We start from the raw sequence: 14,636 nt of genomic DNA, 5'->3' as shown, positions 1-14,636 counted from the left end.
ACTGCAGCTTTTTAATTATTTGCCATTTTTAAAAAATTCTTAACTGCATTGTTGGTTAAGGGCTTGTAAGTAAGCATTTCACTGTAATGTCTACACCTGTTGTATTCGGGGCACGTGTGGCAAATACATTTTGATTTGATTTGATTATATATTACTTTAAGTCACGTTGGACAAAGGTGTCTGCTAAATGTTCATAGATTATGTTATTATTAGTGACACATAAACCACACTTGGTTATCCTAGATCCATTGGAATCTGTGGATATTGTTATTGGACTTTGGATACTTTCATATAACTACTGTATATCTCTGTACAGAAATGCCAATAAGAACTGGAGCAGGATTCAGCAACACTTCTTCTTTGGTGCCTTTCATCCTGTTAGAGACTATAGTGTGGAAGTAAGACACTGCAACCATTGTATTGTTGATTGATTGTGTCAATTTGAAGTATCAAATGTTTTTGTAATGTGAATCTTTTAAAATCAATTGATTCATATGACCTAATTGCTTAGTGTCTCTAAAAACGAATTAACTGATTGGTGATTGAGGAGAGACGACGTGTCTAAACTCTCCATTTTCCTCCCTTGTCCCATCCCAGACCATATTCTACACGTTCCCCAGCCTATCAGAGGTGTGTGAGGATGAGTGGATTCTGCCCTGGAAGTTTGAGAAGCTGGTGGACTTCTCCCAGAGTGCATCTCTCCCGTTGAGGAACCCTGTTCCTGACCTGAGCCAGATTCAGCCTGGAGACTGGATCCAGCAGGATAAAGGTACATTCCCCTGAGGGGATAAATAAAGTTGTATTCAATTGATTTGAAATTAATTTTAAAAAGATATCACCACTAGAGGGGAGCAGAGACTTCGTACCCAACAGACAGTGGAGATCACAGCTATTCAACTATTAGTCCAAAGTACTGCTGGTTCTCCCTTCTACCTGGTAGTTAAATGATCAATGAATGAAATTGATTGGCCAGGTCCCTGATTTATAATGAAGGAATGAAAGCCCTCCAGGACCTCAGTTTAAAAGCCCAAATGTAGATGCCTCAGTGTTTGTGTGTTGTCGTTTGTTAGGTGATCAGGATGGTGAGGAGCGCTGGGCCGAGGTCCAGAAGAAGATGACCCCTTGGAGGTTGGGGATCCAGGAACAGGAGCCAGAGCTGGGTCTGGTGCCCCAGCAGAGAGCAGCACGCCTGGGCAAGCTGCACAGTGCCCTGCTGGTGGTCGCCTCGCTCATAGACAAGCCCACCAACCTGGGAGGTGAGTGTTTTATTTTATTTATAGAGGGAAGTCAATTATGAACAACTTCATATAGGATGACTGTTTTAACCATCATATGCTTATCTCTCTGGGTTCTATGTGTAACGGAGGTGTAACGATGAACCATGTTCACATGATGAGTAACCTTGCTTGAGACCTGAAGACTTGCGTTAGCTCCCCAAGCTAATGCCTAGGCTTGAGCTCAAGGAGATAACACAGTCATGTGGCGTGCAGGAGGCCCTGGTTTGAACCCAGTCGGTCACATACAGTGGGGGAAAAAAGTATTTAGTCAGCCACCAATTGTGCAAGTTCTCCCACTTAAAAAGATGAGAGAGGCCTGTAATTTTCATCATAGGTACACGTCAACTATGACAGACAAAATGAGGAAAAAAAATCCAGAAAATCACATTGTAGGATTTTTAATGAATTTATTTGCAAATTATGGTAGAAAATAAGTATTTGGTCAATAACAAAAGTTTCTCAATACTTTGTTATATACCCTTTGTTGGCAATGACACAGGTCAAACGTTTTCTGTAAGTCTTCACAAGGTTTTCACACACTGTTGCTGGTATTTTGGCCCATTCCTCCATGCAGATCTCCTCTAGAGCAGTGATGTTTTGGGGCTGTCGCTGGGCAACACGGACTTTCAACTCCCTCCAAAGATTTTCTATGGGGTTGAGATCTGGAGACTGGCTAGGCCACTCCAGGACCTTGAAATGCTTCTTACGAAGCCACTCCTTCGTTGCCCGGGCGGTGTGTTTGGGATCATTGTCATGCTGAAAGACCCAGCCACGTTTCATCTTCAATGCCCTTGCTGATGGAAGGAGGTTTTCACTCAAAATCTCACGATACATGGCCCCATTCATTCTTTCCTTTACACGGATCAGTCGTCCTGGTCCCTTTGCAGAAAAACAGCCCCAAAGCATGATGTTTCCACCCCCATGCTTCACAGTAGGTATGGTGTTCTTTGGATGCAACTCAGCATTCTTTGTCCTCCAAACACGACAAGTTGAGTTTTTACCAAAAAGTTATATTTTGGTTTCATCTGACCATATGACATTCTCCCAATCCTCTTCTGGATCATCCAAATGCACTCTAGCAAACTTCAGACGGGCCTGGACATGTACTGGCTTAAGCAGGGGGACACGTCTGGCACTGCAGGATTTGAGTCCCTGGCAGCGTAGTGTGTTACTGATGGTAGGCTTTGTTACTTTGGTCCCAGCTCTCTGCAGGTCATTCACTAGGTCCCCCCGTGTGGTTCTGGGATTTTTGCTCACCGTTCTTGTGATCATTTTGACCCCACGGGGTGAGATCTTGCGTGGAGCCCCAGATCGAGGGAGATTATCAGTGGTCTTGTATGTCTTCCATTTCCTAATAATTGCTCCCACAGTTGATTTCTTCAAACCAAGCTGCTTACCTATTGCAGATTCAGTCTTCCCAGCCTGGTGCAGGTCTACAATTTTGTTTCTGGTGTCCTTTGACAGCTCTTTGGTCTTGGCCATAGTGGAGTTTGGAGTGTGACTGTTTGAGGTTGTGGACAGGTGTCTTTTTTATACTGATAACAAGTTCAAACAGGTGTCATTAATACAGGTAACGAGTGAAGGATAGAGGAGCCTCTTAAAGAAGAAGTTACAGGTCTGTGAGAGCCAGAAATATTGCTTGTTTGTAGGTGACCAAATACTTATTTTCCACCATAATTTGCAAATAAATTCATTAAAAATCCTACAATGTGATTTTCTGGAAAACAAATTCTCAATTTGTCTGTCATAGTTGACGTGTACCTATGATGAAAATTACAGGCCTCTCTCATCTTTTTAAGTGGGAGAACTTGCACAATTGGTGGCTGACTAAATAATTTTTTCCCCCCACTGTATGCACCCACAGCCATTTCTATCTGTATTGTATTGAATTGTATTCTATTCCAGTACTTTCTGTTAGCTACCCAATATACTAGGTGTTGCTAAGCGTTGCCATGCAAACAGACAGCGGAAGGCAGCGCTGCATTAACTAATCAGCTCAACCCTAATCAGAGTTTGTCTAAGGACCACTAGGATTTCATCATAACAGACTCTCATTTTATGTTCTCCACTGGGCTGCCATGTTGTCTCAGTTTAGGTAAGGCTTACGTTGATTTAAATGAGTTTATACAGGAGAATACCTATATTATGAACCAATATTGACATATTGGCTATATCCAAATGGCACCCTATTCCTTATATAGTGCACTACTTTTGACCAGAGCCCTATTTATCCTGGTCAAAAATAGTACTCTATATAGGGAATAGGGTGCCATTCGGGGCACAGCCACAATTACATAAAAGAGGAGGGTGATACTTGGACTGTAAATGTTTAATATTAATTTATCCATAGAGGGATCAAGATAACATGGGAGGATAAAGTGTTTGTTCTGTCTAGCCCTGACTGTGTCCCTGCCTCTTGTCCAGGCTGTTTAGCCTAGGATACACACTCCCCTGATGTCTTGTCCAGGCTGTTTAGCCTAGGATACACACTCCCCTGATGTCTTGTCCAGGCTGTTTAGCCTAGGATACACACTCCCCAGATGTCTTGTCCAGGCTGTTTAGCCTAGGATACACACTCCCCAGATGTCTTGTCCAGGCTGTTTAGCCTAGGATACACACTCCCCAGATGTCTTGTCCAGGCTGTTTAGCCTAGGATACACACTCCCCTGATGTCTTGTCCAGGCTGTTTAGCCTAGGATACTCTCTCCCCAGATGTCTGGTCTAGGATACACTCTCCCCTGATGTCTGGTCTAGGATACACTCTCCCCAGATGTCTGGTCTAGGATACACTCTCCCCAGATGTCTGGTCTAGGATACACTCTCCCCAGATGTCTGGTCTAGGATACACTCTCTCCAGATGTCTGGTCTAGGATACACTCTCCCCAGATGTCTTGTTCTTGGATACACTCTCCCCTGATGTCTGGTCTAGGATACACTCTCCCCAGATGTCTGGTCTAGGATACACTCTCCCCAGATGTCTGGTCTAGGATACACTCTCCCCTGATGTCTGGTCTAGGATACTCTCTCCCCAGATGTCTTGTTCTTGGATACACTCTCCCCAGATGTCTGGTCTAGGATACACTCTCCCCTGATGTCTGGTCTAGGATACACACTCCCCAGATGTCTGGTCTAGGATACACACTCCCCAGATGTCTGGTCTAGGATACACACTCCCCAGATGTCTGGTCTAGGATACACACTCCCCAGATGTCTGGTCTAGGATACACTCTCCCCAGATGTCTGGTCTAGGATACACTCTCCCCTGATGTCTGGTCTAGGATACACACTCCCCAGATGTCTGGTCTAGGATACTCTCTCCCCAGATGTCTGGTCTAGGATACACTCTCCCCAGATGTCTGGTCTAGGATACACTCTCCCCAGATGTCTGGTCTAGGATACACTCTCCCCAGATGTCTGGTCTAGGATACACACTCCCCAGATGTCTGGTCTAGGATACACTCTCCCCTGATGTCTGGTCTAGGATACTCTCTCCCCAGATGTCTTGTTCTTGGATACACTCTCCCCTGATGTCTGGTCTAGGATACTCTCTCCCCAGATGTCTTGTTCTTGGATACACTCTCCCCAGATGTCTGGTCTAGGATACACTCTCCCCAGATGTCTGGTCTAGGATACACTCTCCCCAGATGTCTGGTCTAGGATACACTCTCCCCAGATGTCTGGTCTAGGATACACTCTCCCCAGATGTCTGGTCTAGGATACACTCTCCCCAGATGTCTTGTTCTTGGATACACACTCCCCAGATGTCTGGTCTAGGATACACTCTCCCCAGATGTCTGGTCTAGGATACACTCTCCCCAGATGTCTGGTCTAGGATACACTCTCCCCAGATGTCTGGTCTAGGATACACGCTCCCCAGATGTCTGGTCTAGGATACACTCTCCCCAGATGTCTGGTCTAGGATACACTCTCCCCAGATGTCTGGTCTAGGATACACTCTCCCCAGATGTCTGGTCTAGGATACACGCTCCCCAGATGTCTGGTCTAGGATACACTCTCCCCAGATGTCTGGTCTAGGATACACTCTCCCCAGATGTCTGGTCTAGGATACACTCTCCCCAGATGTCTGGTCTAGGATACACGCTCCCCAGATGTCTGGTCTAGGATACACTCTCCCCAGATGTCTGGTCTAGGATACTCTCTCCCCAGATGTCTTGTTCTTGTTTTGATAGTTGTCTAATTACTTTTCTTTCTTTAAAAAAATAGAATGTTTCTGTTTATTCCTTTATAATGTAATATATACAGATAATGTGTATATAACCATTTGTGTCCCACAGAAAGGTTAAAAAGCCACTGGTTGTTGATTGGTAATTTGTTGACACATTTTCCTTTTGTCTCACACGGTCCCTCACTCAGAAACATCTTATGTAAACCTTTACATAGAGAATGATAGAGATTTGTTCATCTAATTGTTAGGCTATATGTTGCTACCATACTTGTAGATTCATCACACAGAGAATGTTGTATATATTTTTCTATATTAGGAATCAGACTCAATGGTACTGCAAAAAGTTATGGATGTGTCCACATAATTATATAGGTTGATACTGTACATAGAGAGAGGCTACGTCATATACATACAGTAGAGATAATGCTCTGGGAAATCTTTCATTGACCCAATACAACAAATACAATGAAATGAAAATCTAATACAATAAAAATCTAATAAAATGTAAATCAAATATATATATATTTATACAAGGTAATATGGTAAAAAAGACTCAGTACTCTGCAGTTTGTCCTCGTAGATATGTGTCTAATTCATCACCTCAATTTCCCATATTAAAGGTCAACTTTAACTGATCAATGCACCATCATACCACCTCATTTAATGCTTTAAAAAAGCAAAAACGGATGAATACTACATTTGGCTACAGAACTGCCATTTCTGAAATGATGTCAACAAATACTGGAGGAGTAAGCAGCAGACCCTGAAAAGGGGGAGACGTTAATCTGACTTTCACTTATCCCTCTCCGACCATATACGTGTGCAGTGGAATCCGCTAAGGTAAGCTCGTCTTCGTAGTACTAGCTACTAACATTAAGCTATTTACTAACGTTAGATAGGCTAACGTTAGCCAGCGTCGTCTGGGTTAGGGGAGGGTTTGGCCGTCATTTGTAAATAAGAATTTGTTCTTAACTGATAAACTTGCTAGCTACAGTGGCTGGTTTAGCTAACAAACTAACTACAATAGAAAACCTCTGGTGTCAACTAATACAGTTACTTTTTCTGGCGAGTAACTTATCATTGATGAACCACCAAAGGCACACCCCATTTCTGTTAGAAAATTGAGAAAGGGGTGGAGTTTGACTGTTTTCATGGCCAAAGTTGACCTTTTAATGTGAGAACCATTTTAGGACCATACAAACAATGTCTTTTGTTCTGGGATTCTAACCCTGTGTCAAAGCAAAAATACCTCATCTGCAGGATAAACAATTCAACTCGCCCCTGCCTACCCAATGGCAGGTCAGTTATTCCTCATTAATCCCTACAGGTCTGATAGATGCAGCTCTGCCTTTCCACTGAGCTAGTCTACAGCTAGGGACTGTTCCTCAAGCAGTAAGGGCCTTACAGTGAAGTGGGCTATCCCCGAAGTCGAGTGCCGTCGCTCCCTCACCCTGAACCTATAAACCCGGTGGCTTCTCAGGATCGTCCGGGCCAGAGCTTCTGCTTCAGCACACTATGAGCGGGCCGCACTCCTCTGGGCCAACCCAGAGACACCCCTCTTACGACTCCTACCAATGCACTCCGTACCTATAGTTCGGGTTTCAGGTTCCTTTATTCCAGCTACTTGGGTTCCCAATGGACTGATTAGCCAAGAAAATTAGCTAGAGATCCTCGATTAATCAAGTCAGTCTCAGATACATCGAGTAAAACGGCATGCACTGGTATGACTCTTTGATGACACAGAGTTTCAGAACAATAAAGAGAGTTTATAAAAAATTCCAGAAACGGACATAAAAAAATCCCAAATCAATCAATCACACCAATATCACAAATCGATGATTAGTGAAAATGAATCCTGGATTAGATTCATAGATGCCTCCAGCGCCCTTAACTAAACCATTATTGGGGTACCAGTAATATGTTTTCTCTCCTTTACAATTTTATGAGAAGCACAGTATTTAATAACAAGAAAAACCAGTTCTTACCTTCTACAACTTATAAACCGTTTTCTGTCTCCCCCCTCAGGATGATCAGTCCCTCAGTCAGTGTCTAAAAACTTTAACAACTACCTTAACACTCCTGTCAATGAGGAAACCTTAAGGGTTCCTCCTAGAATTTTACTTTAACACTAAGAATAAAAATCAAGTATAATAATTTAAAAAAAAAAGCATTTTAAGCTAAAAAGCTTCAGCAAAATCTTCCTCCAGCAGACGACAGGTTCTTCTAGCAAGCTCAACGAGAGTCATACCTCTCCCCAAAATCCTTCCTCTTTTATACCCTACTCCTCATCTTCTGCTAACTCATTGTGGCTAACACCTGTCCCGATGACGCATTCAGTGGTTAACACCTAATGCGGCCATTTCTCAAAAGGGGATTTTTCTCTTGCCTATACAGGATGTCTGCCTCAACCGCATGCCTGCCTCCTCCTGGCTCCTCCTGCCTCCTCCTGGCTGATCTGGGGATTTCCAAGTTAAGCTAGCGCCCTTAAGACACTACATTATCTTTTAAAACATTAATTTTTAAACATTAACCTTTCTTACTCCACTCAATTCTAATCTTACTCCAACCTAACTTATTACTCCCATTGCATCTTAAACATCCAACATTTTAAACATTTCATCATTACAACATTTCAACATGATAACATTTCGATATTACACCACTTCCTTATCAACCTCCTACAGGCCCTACAGCCCTGTCATCCAAGCCTCTTAAACATATCCCAAATATACTGTACCTTAAAAACAACCATCATTATAACAGTCTTAACCATTTTACTGCATTTCTTTAATCATCCTTTATTATCTCCCACTGTGTATTTCCCAATGTTTTCATCCTTTAACATTTAACATATTTAACCTTTAATTATTATCTTGATAAATTCCAGTCCCAGTTCATTTCTTCTTCTCTTTAATCGATGTCAATTCTCTCTCAACGTTCATTCTTCTTTGTGCTCCATGTGTGAGTGAAAGTGAAACCTGTTCATGAGTGTGTGTGTGTGGTTTTATGCAAGTGGGGCGTTCCTACTTCCTACATCCTACTTCTGCCCTCTGTCACTAAAATGTCACAGAAAACTGGGCTGCTATTCTTGACACCTGAAAAGTATCTTCTTTCATAGTTCTCCTTATCACACCTCTTCTTGCCTCCGTCCTGCTTGACTGAGGGGGAGCATGCTAAATAAAGTATTAATCAAGTAAGAATGGTCTAGTAGAGGTGTGTTAGAGATTGAGCGATAAGGTGTTATTTATCCAAGTCTTTCACTAAAAACGTTTCCTTTTCTTTGAGTGCAGTAAAGAATGCACCTTTCACTTGTGGTCCACCTGAATTCAGTGCCTCGTATATCACTCTCATCTTGGCCTGGCGGGTCTTTGCGGCGCTGATATTTGCATTGATCTCTTCACTGATCATGCCCTTTGTGAAGAGAATATCTGCTATGGCAGACACATTATTGACTCTTTGAATGAGCTGTGGTCTGAATTCATCTACAAACTCAATGTCTCTTGTGGATGTATCATCTCTGTATTCATCTGTTCGTATTTCAGCTTTCCATGCAGATTCTCCGTTCTCACTTATCAACTCCATCTCAAAGTCCATCGCAGCGTCCTTTATGTACACTTCAAAGTAGTTTGGCATGGTGCTTCTCAGCTTCATCTCTTCAGGCGTAATCGAGGATCGACACGAGGTCTTGAGGGTGAAGCGACTCCCCTTCCGAACAGACTTCTCCGGCTTTGGCTTTGGAAGTCTTAAGAATCCATATGACTTCTCCTGTGCCTCCACCTCCCGTGCTAGAGAAGGATCACATTGGATCAGATAGGTGTGTAAGGTAAGCAATGCTCTGGTGGACCTAAAGATCAGAATGTCACAGTGCACTCTCCAACGCAACCCACGTCTCAGTACCAAACCCCTGCCAGAGAAAGAGGGATGAAGCAGTTTGGCATGGAACCACGTCACCTCATCCACCTCTTCCACAAGCACTCTGTTGTCTTTCACATGTAGAACCTTCATTTCCTCTCTCAAGGAGGATTGTGGGTAGTCTGGCTCTATACAGACAAAGTGTGGCAGATGAATTTCTTCTAGTTTGCCAGAAATCATTGTGATGTCCATTAATGGACCTCCTTCTTCCAACCGCATTTTTTTCAGAGTGGTCCTGTGAAGCTCCCAGGAGCTAAACTGATATCGCAGGCTGACTTTGCTCTCACATACCCACCGCAGCCCTGATAAGCTGCACTCATAATGCCCTGCTGCGGAAGAGTCAAGTGTGTAGACAGTGGTCTCATCCTCTGTAGACACGGAGGGTTCAACCTGAATCCAAGACATTGAGCTCTTCATATGGTTGCAACTCAAACATCCCTTTGGACTATCGGTTTTAAGGCCAAACTCTTTTTGGAGACACATATTTGACTCTGAATATTTGACTCCAATCTCTTTGGTCAGTTTAGTGATGATTGTTCCTACTGTATCCAGTGCCTTGTTGTATAACTCGCTAATTGTTCCAGTGATGAATTTACTACCATCCGTAAGTTTGTCCTTAATATTTGTCTGTATGACGTTAAGCCTATATATCATTAAGTGCTGTTGTAGTGACTCATGCTGGTGCAATTTATCACCAATAGAGTTAAGAAGTGCAGATAAATTCTGTGTAATTTCCTCTTCACTAGGTTCTTCCCTTTCAATGGCGTTTGAGAGCTCTTCAAGTCGTGACAACTGGGGTAGGAGAGGATTTGACTGTTCAGGAGTGCTAGGTTCACAGTCATCATCATCTTGATCTTTTGATGTGGCCATTTTCACTCCAAAGGGGCAATCTGCAGTTGCTACATCCATTTTGGACTTACAAAGCAGTAATGTTCAGGCTTCGCCATTGATCCTAGAAGAATATAACATATAAATGCCTCATGAGCTTAGTTCAACTGTCGTACCCCATCAGAACCGAAAATAGAAGCTTGTTTTATGGCAACATTTTGTAAACATTGTAATTGTAAACAAACACGGTATAGCCTCAAAACGTGAAAAAAGAAATATCCTCTGGTATGTGTTGTAAGGTATCCACTACTGTGTATCAGTTGTAATCCACTTCCTACAGGAAATGTCTAGCCAGTTTCCCCTTTTATTGTCCAAACGTCACCTTGTGAATTTGGCTTCCTCCCCCAATCTCGGTTAGTTCCACACCTAACAGACAACGAAAGAATGTCCAAACAAAACAAACCAACAAAGAAGAGAACTGCTGTGAAGTAGCCGTTCCCTCTGAGACTTACTTTCAGTTTTAAGATGGGTGTGAACTGTGGACTGTGATTGGCTTTCATGCAGTCACATGGTCTTTGGGTAAAGATGGATATTTTTAAGGTGGATTTTCAACAATATTTTATTTTATACAGGGTGTTAGATTCAAAACAGATAGATTAAATGTGAGTTCCAAAGGCTGCAACTTGTGCATCCCACAGAATCACAAAGCTGATTAACCTCTAGTTAAATAATAATCTCCTTATAATGCACTTCATTAACAAAAGGTTGACAAGTTAATCCGCACTACAAAATATGAGTTTTACAGTATTTTATGTGCTGATCTGGGCTCTTTTGCGTAAAGAAATGATGGCTCTATACCTGTAGCATATGAATAATTGAAACATTTAAATAATGATTGTGTAAATCATTGTTGTGTTTTTGTTTGATCTATATTTCTGTGTGTGCATGTTTGTCTGTCTGCAGGGCTGTGTAGCAGTGTTTAAAGGCCCAAGGCAGCCATTTTTATATCAATATCAAATCATTTCTGGGTAACAATTAAGTACCTTACTGTAATAGAATAGTTTTCCATTAAAACTGACAAAAATAGCTTTTTTATCAACAAAAGAATCTCAAGCAATGATTTTTATAGGACTGTCTGGGAGTCGTCTGAATGGGGAGGGGAAAACTGAAAACGAGTTGTTATTGGCAGAGAGGTTTGGATCTCTTTGTTATTGTTACTAATTCAGCTGAAACTCAACCCATGCAAAACCTGTTGATTAGAAAGTCCTTTGTAGTTTGTATTTTCAAACAGCAACTATCAGGAAATAACACTGATCAAATGTTTTCACATTTTTCGTTTCATCAACTGATACAAAACACAGGAAAAACTGAATTTTGACTGCACTGGGCCATTTAGAGCATAACAAAATAAAAACTTTGTCTGAAGAAAATATCACCTGAGACCTGTAGCATACAAATAACTGAAACATGTAAATAGTGGTTGTGTAATTGTTTGTTAATGTGTACATACGTGCATGTGTGTGTAGGGCGTGTGAGATCTTTGGGACCAGTGGTCTGTAGATTTACCATATCTACCATATACACTGAACAAAAATATAAACACAACAATTTCAAAGATTTTACTGAGTTACAGTTCATGTAAGGAAACCAGTCAATTGAAATAAATTCATTAGGCCCTAATCTATGTATTTCACATGACTGGGAATACAGATATGCATCTGTTGGTCACAACAACAAAAAAAGGTAGAGCCTTGGATTAGAAAACCAGTCAGTATCTGGTGTGACCACCAATTGCCTCATGCAGCATGACACATCTCCTTCACATAGAATTGATCAGGCTGTTGATTGTGGCCTGTGGAATGTTGTCCCACTCCTCATCAATGGCTGTGCAAAGTTGCTAGATATTGGCGGGAACTGGAACACCCTGTCGTACACGTCGATCCAGAGCATCCCAAACATGCTCAATGGGTGATATGTCTGGTGAGTATGCAGGCCATGGAAAAACTGGGACATTTTCAGCTTCCAGGAATTGTGTACAGATCCTTGCAACATGGGGCCATGCATTATCATGCTGAAACATGAGGTGATGGCGACGGATGAATGGCTCGTTGTCCGTAGTTTATGCCTGCCCATACCATAACCCCACCGCTACCATGGGGCACTCTGTTCACAACGTTGACATCAGCAAACTGCTTGCCCACACAACGCCATACACGCTGTCTGCCATCTGCCCGGTACAGTTGAAACCGGGATTCATCCATGAAGAGCACACTTCTCCAGCGTGCCAGTGGTCATCGAAGATGAGCATTTGCCCACTGAAGTCGGTTATGACGCCAAACTGCAGTCAGGTTAAGAACGTGTTGAGGACGACGAGCTGATGAGGATGATGAGCTTCCCTGAGACGGTTTCTGACAGTTTGTGCAGAAATTATTTGGTTGTGCAAACCCACAGTTTCCTCAGCTGTCTGGGTGGCTAGTCTCAGATGATCCTGCAGGTGAAGAAGCCTGATGTGGAGGTCCTGGGCTGGCGTGGTTACACGTAGTCTGCGGTTGTGAGGCCGGTTGGACATACTGCCAAATTCTCAAAAACGATGTTGGAGGCGGCTTATGGTAGAGAAATGAACATTAAACTATATGGCAACAGCTCTGGTGGACATTCCTGCAGTCAGCATGCCAATTGCATGCTCCCTCGAAACTTGAAACATCTGTGTTGTGTTGTGTGACAAAACTGCACATTTTAGAGTGGCCTTTTATTGTCCCCAGAACAAGGTGCACCTGTGTAATGATCATGCTGTTTAATCAGCTTCTTGATATGCTACACCTGTCAGGTAGATGGATTATCTTGGCAAAGGAGAAATGCTCACTAACATGGATGTTACATTTGAGATAAATAAGCTTTTTTGTGCATATGGAACATTTCTGCGAACTTTTATTTCTGCTCATGAAACATGGGACCAACATTTTACATGTTTCGTTTATTATTTTGTTCAGTGTAGTATGTGTTGGACAGTCTTTGCCACATCAGTGATAAACACTTTCTCTCTCGCTCTCTGTCTCTGTGTAGGTCTGTGTAGGACGTGTGAGATTTTTGGGGCCAGTGGTCTGGTGTTGGGCAGTCTTCACCACGTCCGTGATAAACACTTCCAGGCCCTGAGTGTCTCCTCTGAGCTATGGCTCCCCCTACTGGAGGTAGGTAACAAAACTTTTCGCCTCTCCCGAGTCCATACGGGAGTTGCAGCGATGGGACAAGACTGTAACTACCAAGTGGATATTACAGAATTGGGGAGAAAAAGGCGTACTGTGTTCAGCTCACTTTTTATTCAGTTAAAAAGTGTAACGTTAACATCATATATTTGTGTCTCTACCAGGTGAAGCCAGTAGAATTAGCTGACTTCCTGCAGCTGAAGAAGAGAGAGGGCTACTGCATTGTGGGAGTGGAGCAGACAGCCAATAGCCAGAGTCTACAGGACTACAGGTTCCCTGAGAAGACTCTGTTACTACTGGGGTAAAACCACAACGCTTCATCACTGCATAAAGCTCACTATCCTGTATGACAGCAGAGTACATTGTCATGTCCAGTTGTATATAACTTTGTCATATTATAAGTATTTTCTGCTTCAACCCAAGCCATGACATGAAATGCAATTATCCTGTGTTCACTAACAGTAAAACCACACAAATGAACAATCAATGCATTACATACTTATTGCACATCAATTCATTGACTTTACTATATAAACACACATGTACATACACAGCCATGGCCGGGACTATCTCACGGGTCATAGAGGAAGCTGACAAAGCTCTTTAATGGAATCTCACTAATTGAGTGAGTGTTCCCCTGGGCCCCTAGCAGGTAGGCACACTCTCACACACACACACACACACACACACACAGCTCTGCTTCCTGCTGCAGTGAGGAGACCTGCCCAGACATGCTGGTCTCTAATGGGTCCTCTGTGGAGGGAAGAACAGGAAACCCACACACACACACACACACTACAGCCGTGTCTCACTGACACACACAAGCTACAGAATGATGTTTCACCAATAGACACACATCGTTCAGTAATACACATGGTTTTTCTCTCTACTCTGTGTACCGTCTCTCTATTGGAGGTTGATCATTCCTGGGTGGGGTGGTTGAGCTTGGTCAAACATACAGGGCTTGTTTAAGCAGAGAGGGCTGGAGGAGAGCTGCTATTTGTAATGGACACAACAAGGCAAAGTATATCTCACACTCAGTCAACACACACACACAGCCATTAGTCAGGGAACACTCCAGCTGTGCGTGTTCCAGCACAGTAGGGTCCTTGTTTAATCTAACCCATTACAACCATATTATCTCTATCTGTCTCTGTCATATTGTTCACAGCAGGCCAGGGTAAATGTTCTGTAGATCAGTGACTAAGGCCAGAATTCAACCGCATCGCC

The 14,636-nt window shown here is 42.8% G+C and overlaps 2 protein-coding genes across 5 annotated transcripts in view; one reads left to right on the top strand and one right to left on the bottom strand.

Moving 5' to 3' along the window:
* The window catches only part of tarbp1 (TAR (HIV-1) RNA binding protein 1), a 36,017-nt gene that overhangs the window by 20,588 nt on the left and 793 nt on the right, over nucleotides 1–14,636 (top strand). For 2 of the 4 annotated variants that reach the window (XM_045211544.1, XM_045211543.1), the window contains exons 24-28: nucleotides 317–398; nucleotides 598–769; nucleotides 1,071–1,256; nucleotides 13,267–13,391; nucleotides 13,571–13,707. In XM_045211544.1, coding sequence (XP_045067479.1) covers nucleotides 317–398; nucleotides 598–769; nucleotides 1,071–1,256; nucleotides 13,267–13,391; nucleotides 13,571–13,707 — 702 coding nt within the window. Of the gene's footprint in view, nucleotides 1–316; nucleotides 399–597; nucleotides 770–1,070; nucleotides 1,257–6,083; nucleotides 6,304–7,857; nucleotides 8,680–13,266; nucleotides 13,392–13,570; nucleotides 13,708–14,636 lie in introns of those variants that run through there. The other 2 variants (XR_006657915.1, XM_045211545.1) reach the window with 2 other exon arrangements.
* LOC121554341 (NACHT, LRR and PYD domains-containing protein 1 homolog) lies at nucleotides 8,246–10,167 on the bottom strand. The gene has a single exon (XM_041867916.1). The coding sequence runs from the start codon at nucleotides 10,027–10,029 to the stop codon at nucleotides 8,704–8,706; it is 1,326 nt and encodes a 441-aa protein (XP_041723850.1). The 5' UTR covers nucleotides 10,030–10,167; the 3' UTR covers nucleotides 8,246–8,703.

This window comes from Coregonus clupeaformis, chromosome 37, assembly GCF_020615455.1.
Source record: "Coregonus clupeaformis isolate EN_2021a chromosome 37, ASM2061545v1, whole genome shotgun sequence".
In the NCBI taxonomy this organism is placed as follows: Eukaryota; Metazoa; Chordata; class Actinopteri; order Salmoniformes; family Salmonidae; genus Coregonus; species Coregonus clupeaformis.
Note: the sequence above shows the minus strand (reverse complement) of the source record. Positions and strands in the feature narration are given on the sequence as shown.

What these genes read in the sequence shown, in the direction of transcription:
- LOC121554341 (XM_041867916.1), bottom strand. Translation starts at nt 10,029, where the DNA reads ATGATATATAGGCTTAACGTCATACAGACAAATATTAAGGACAAACTT.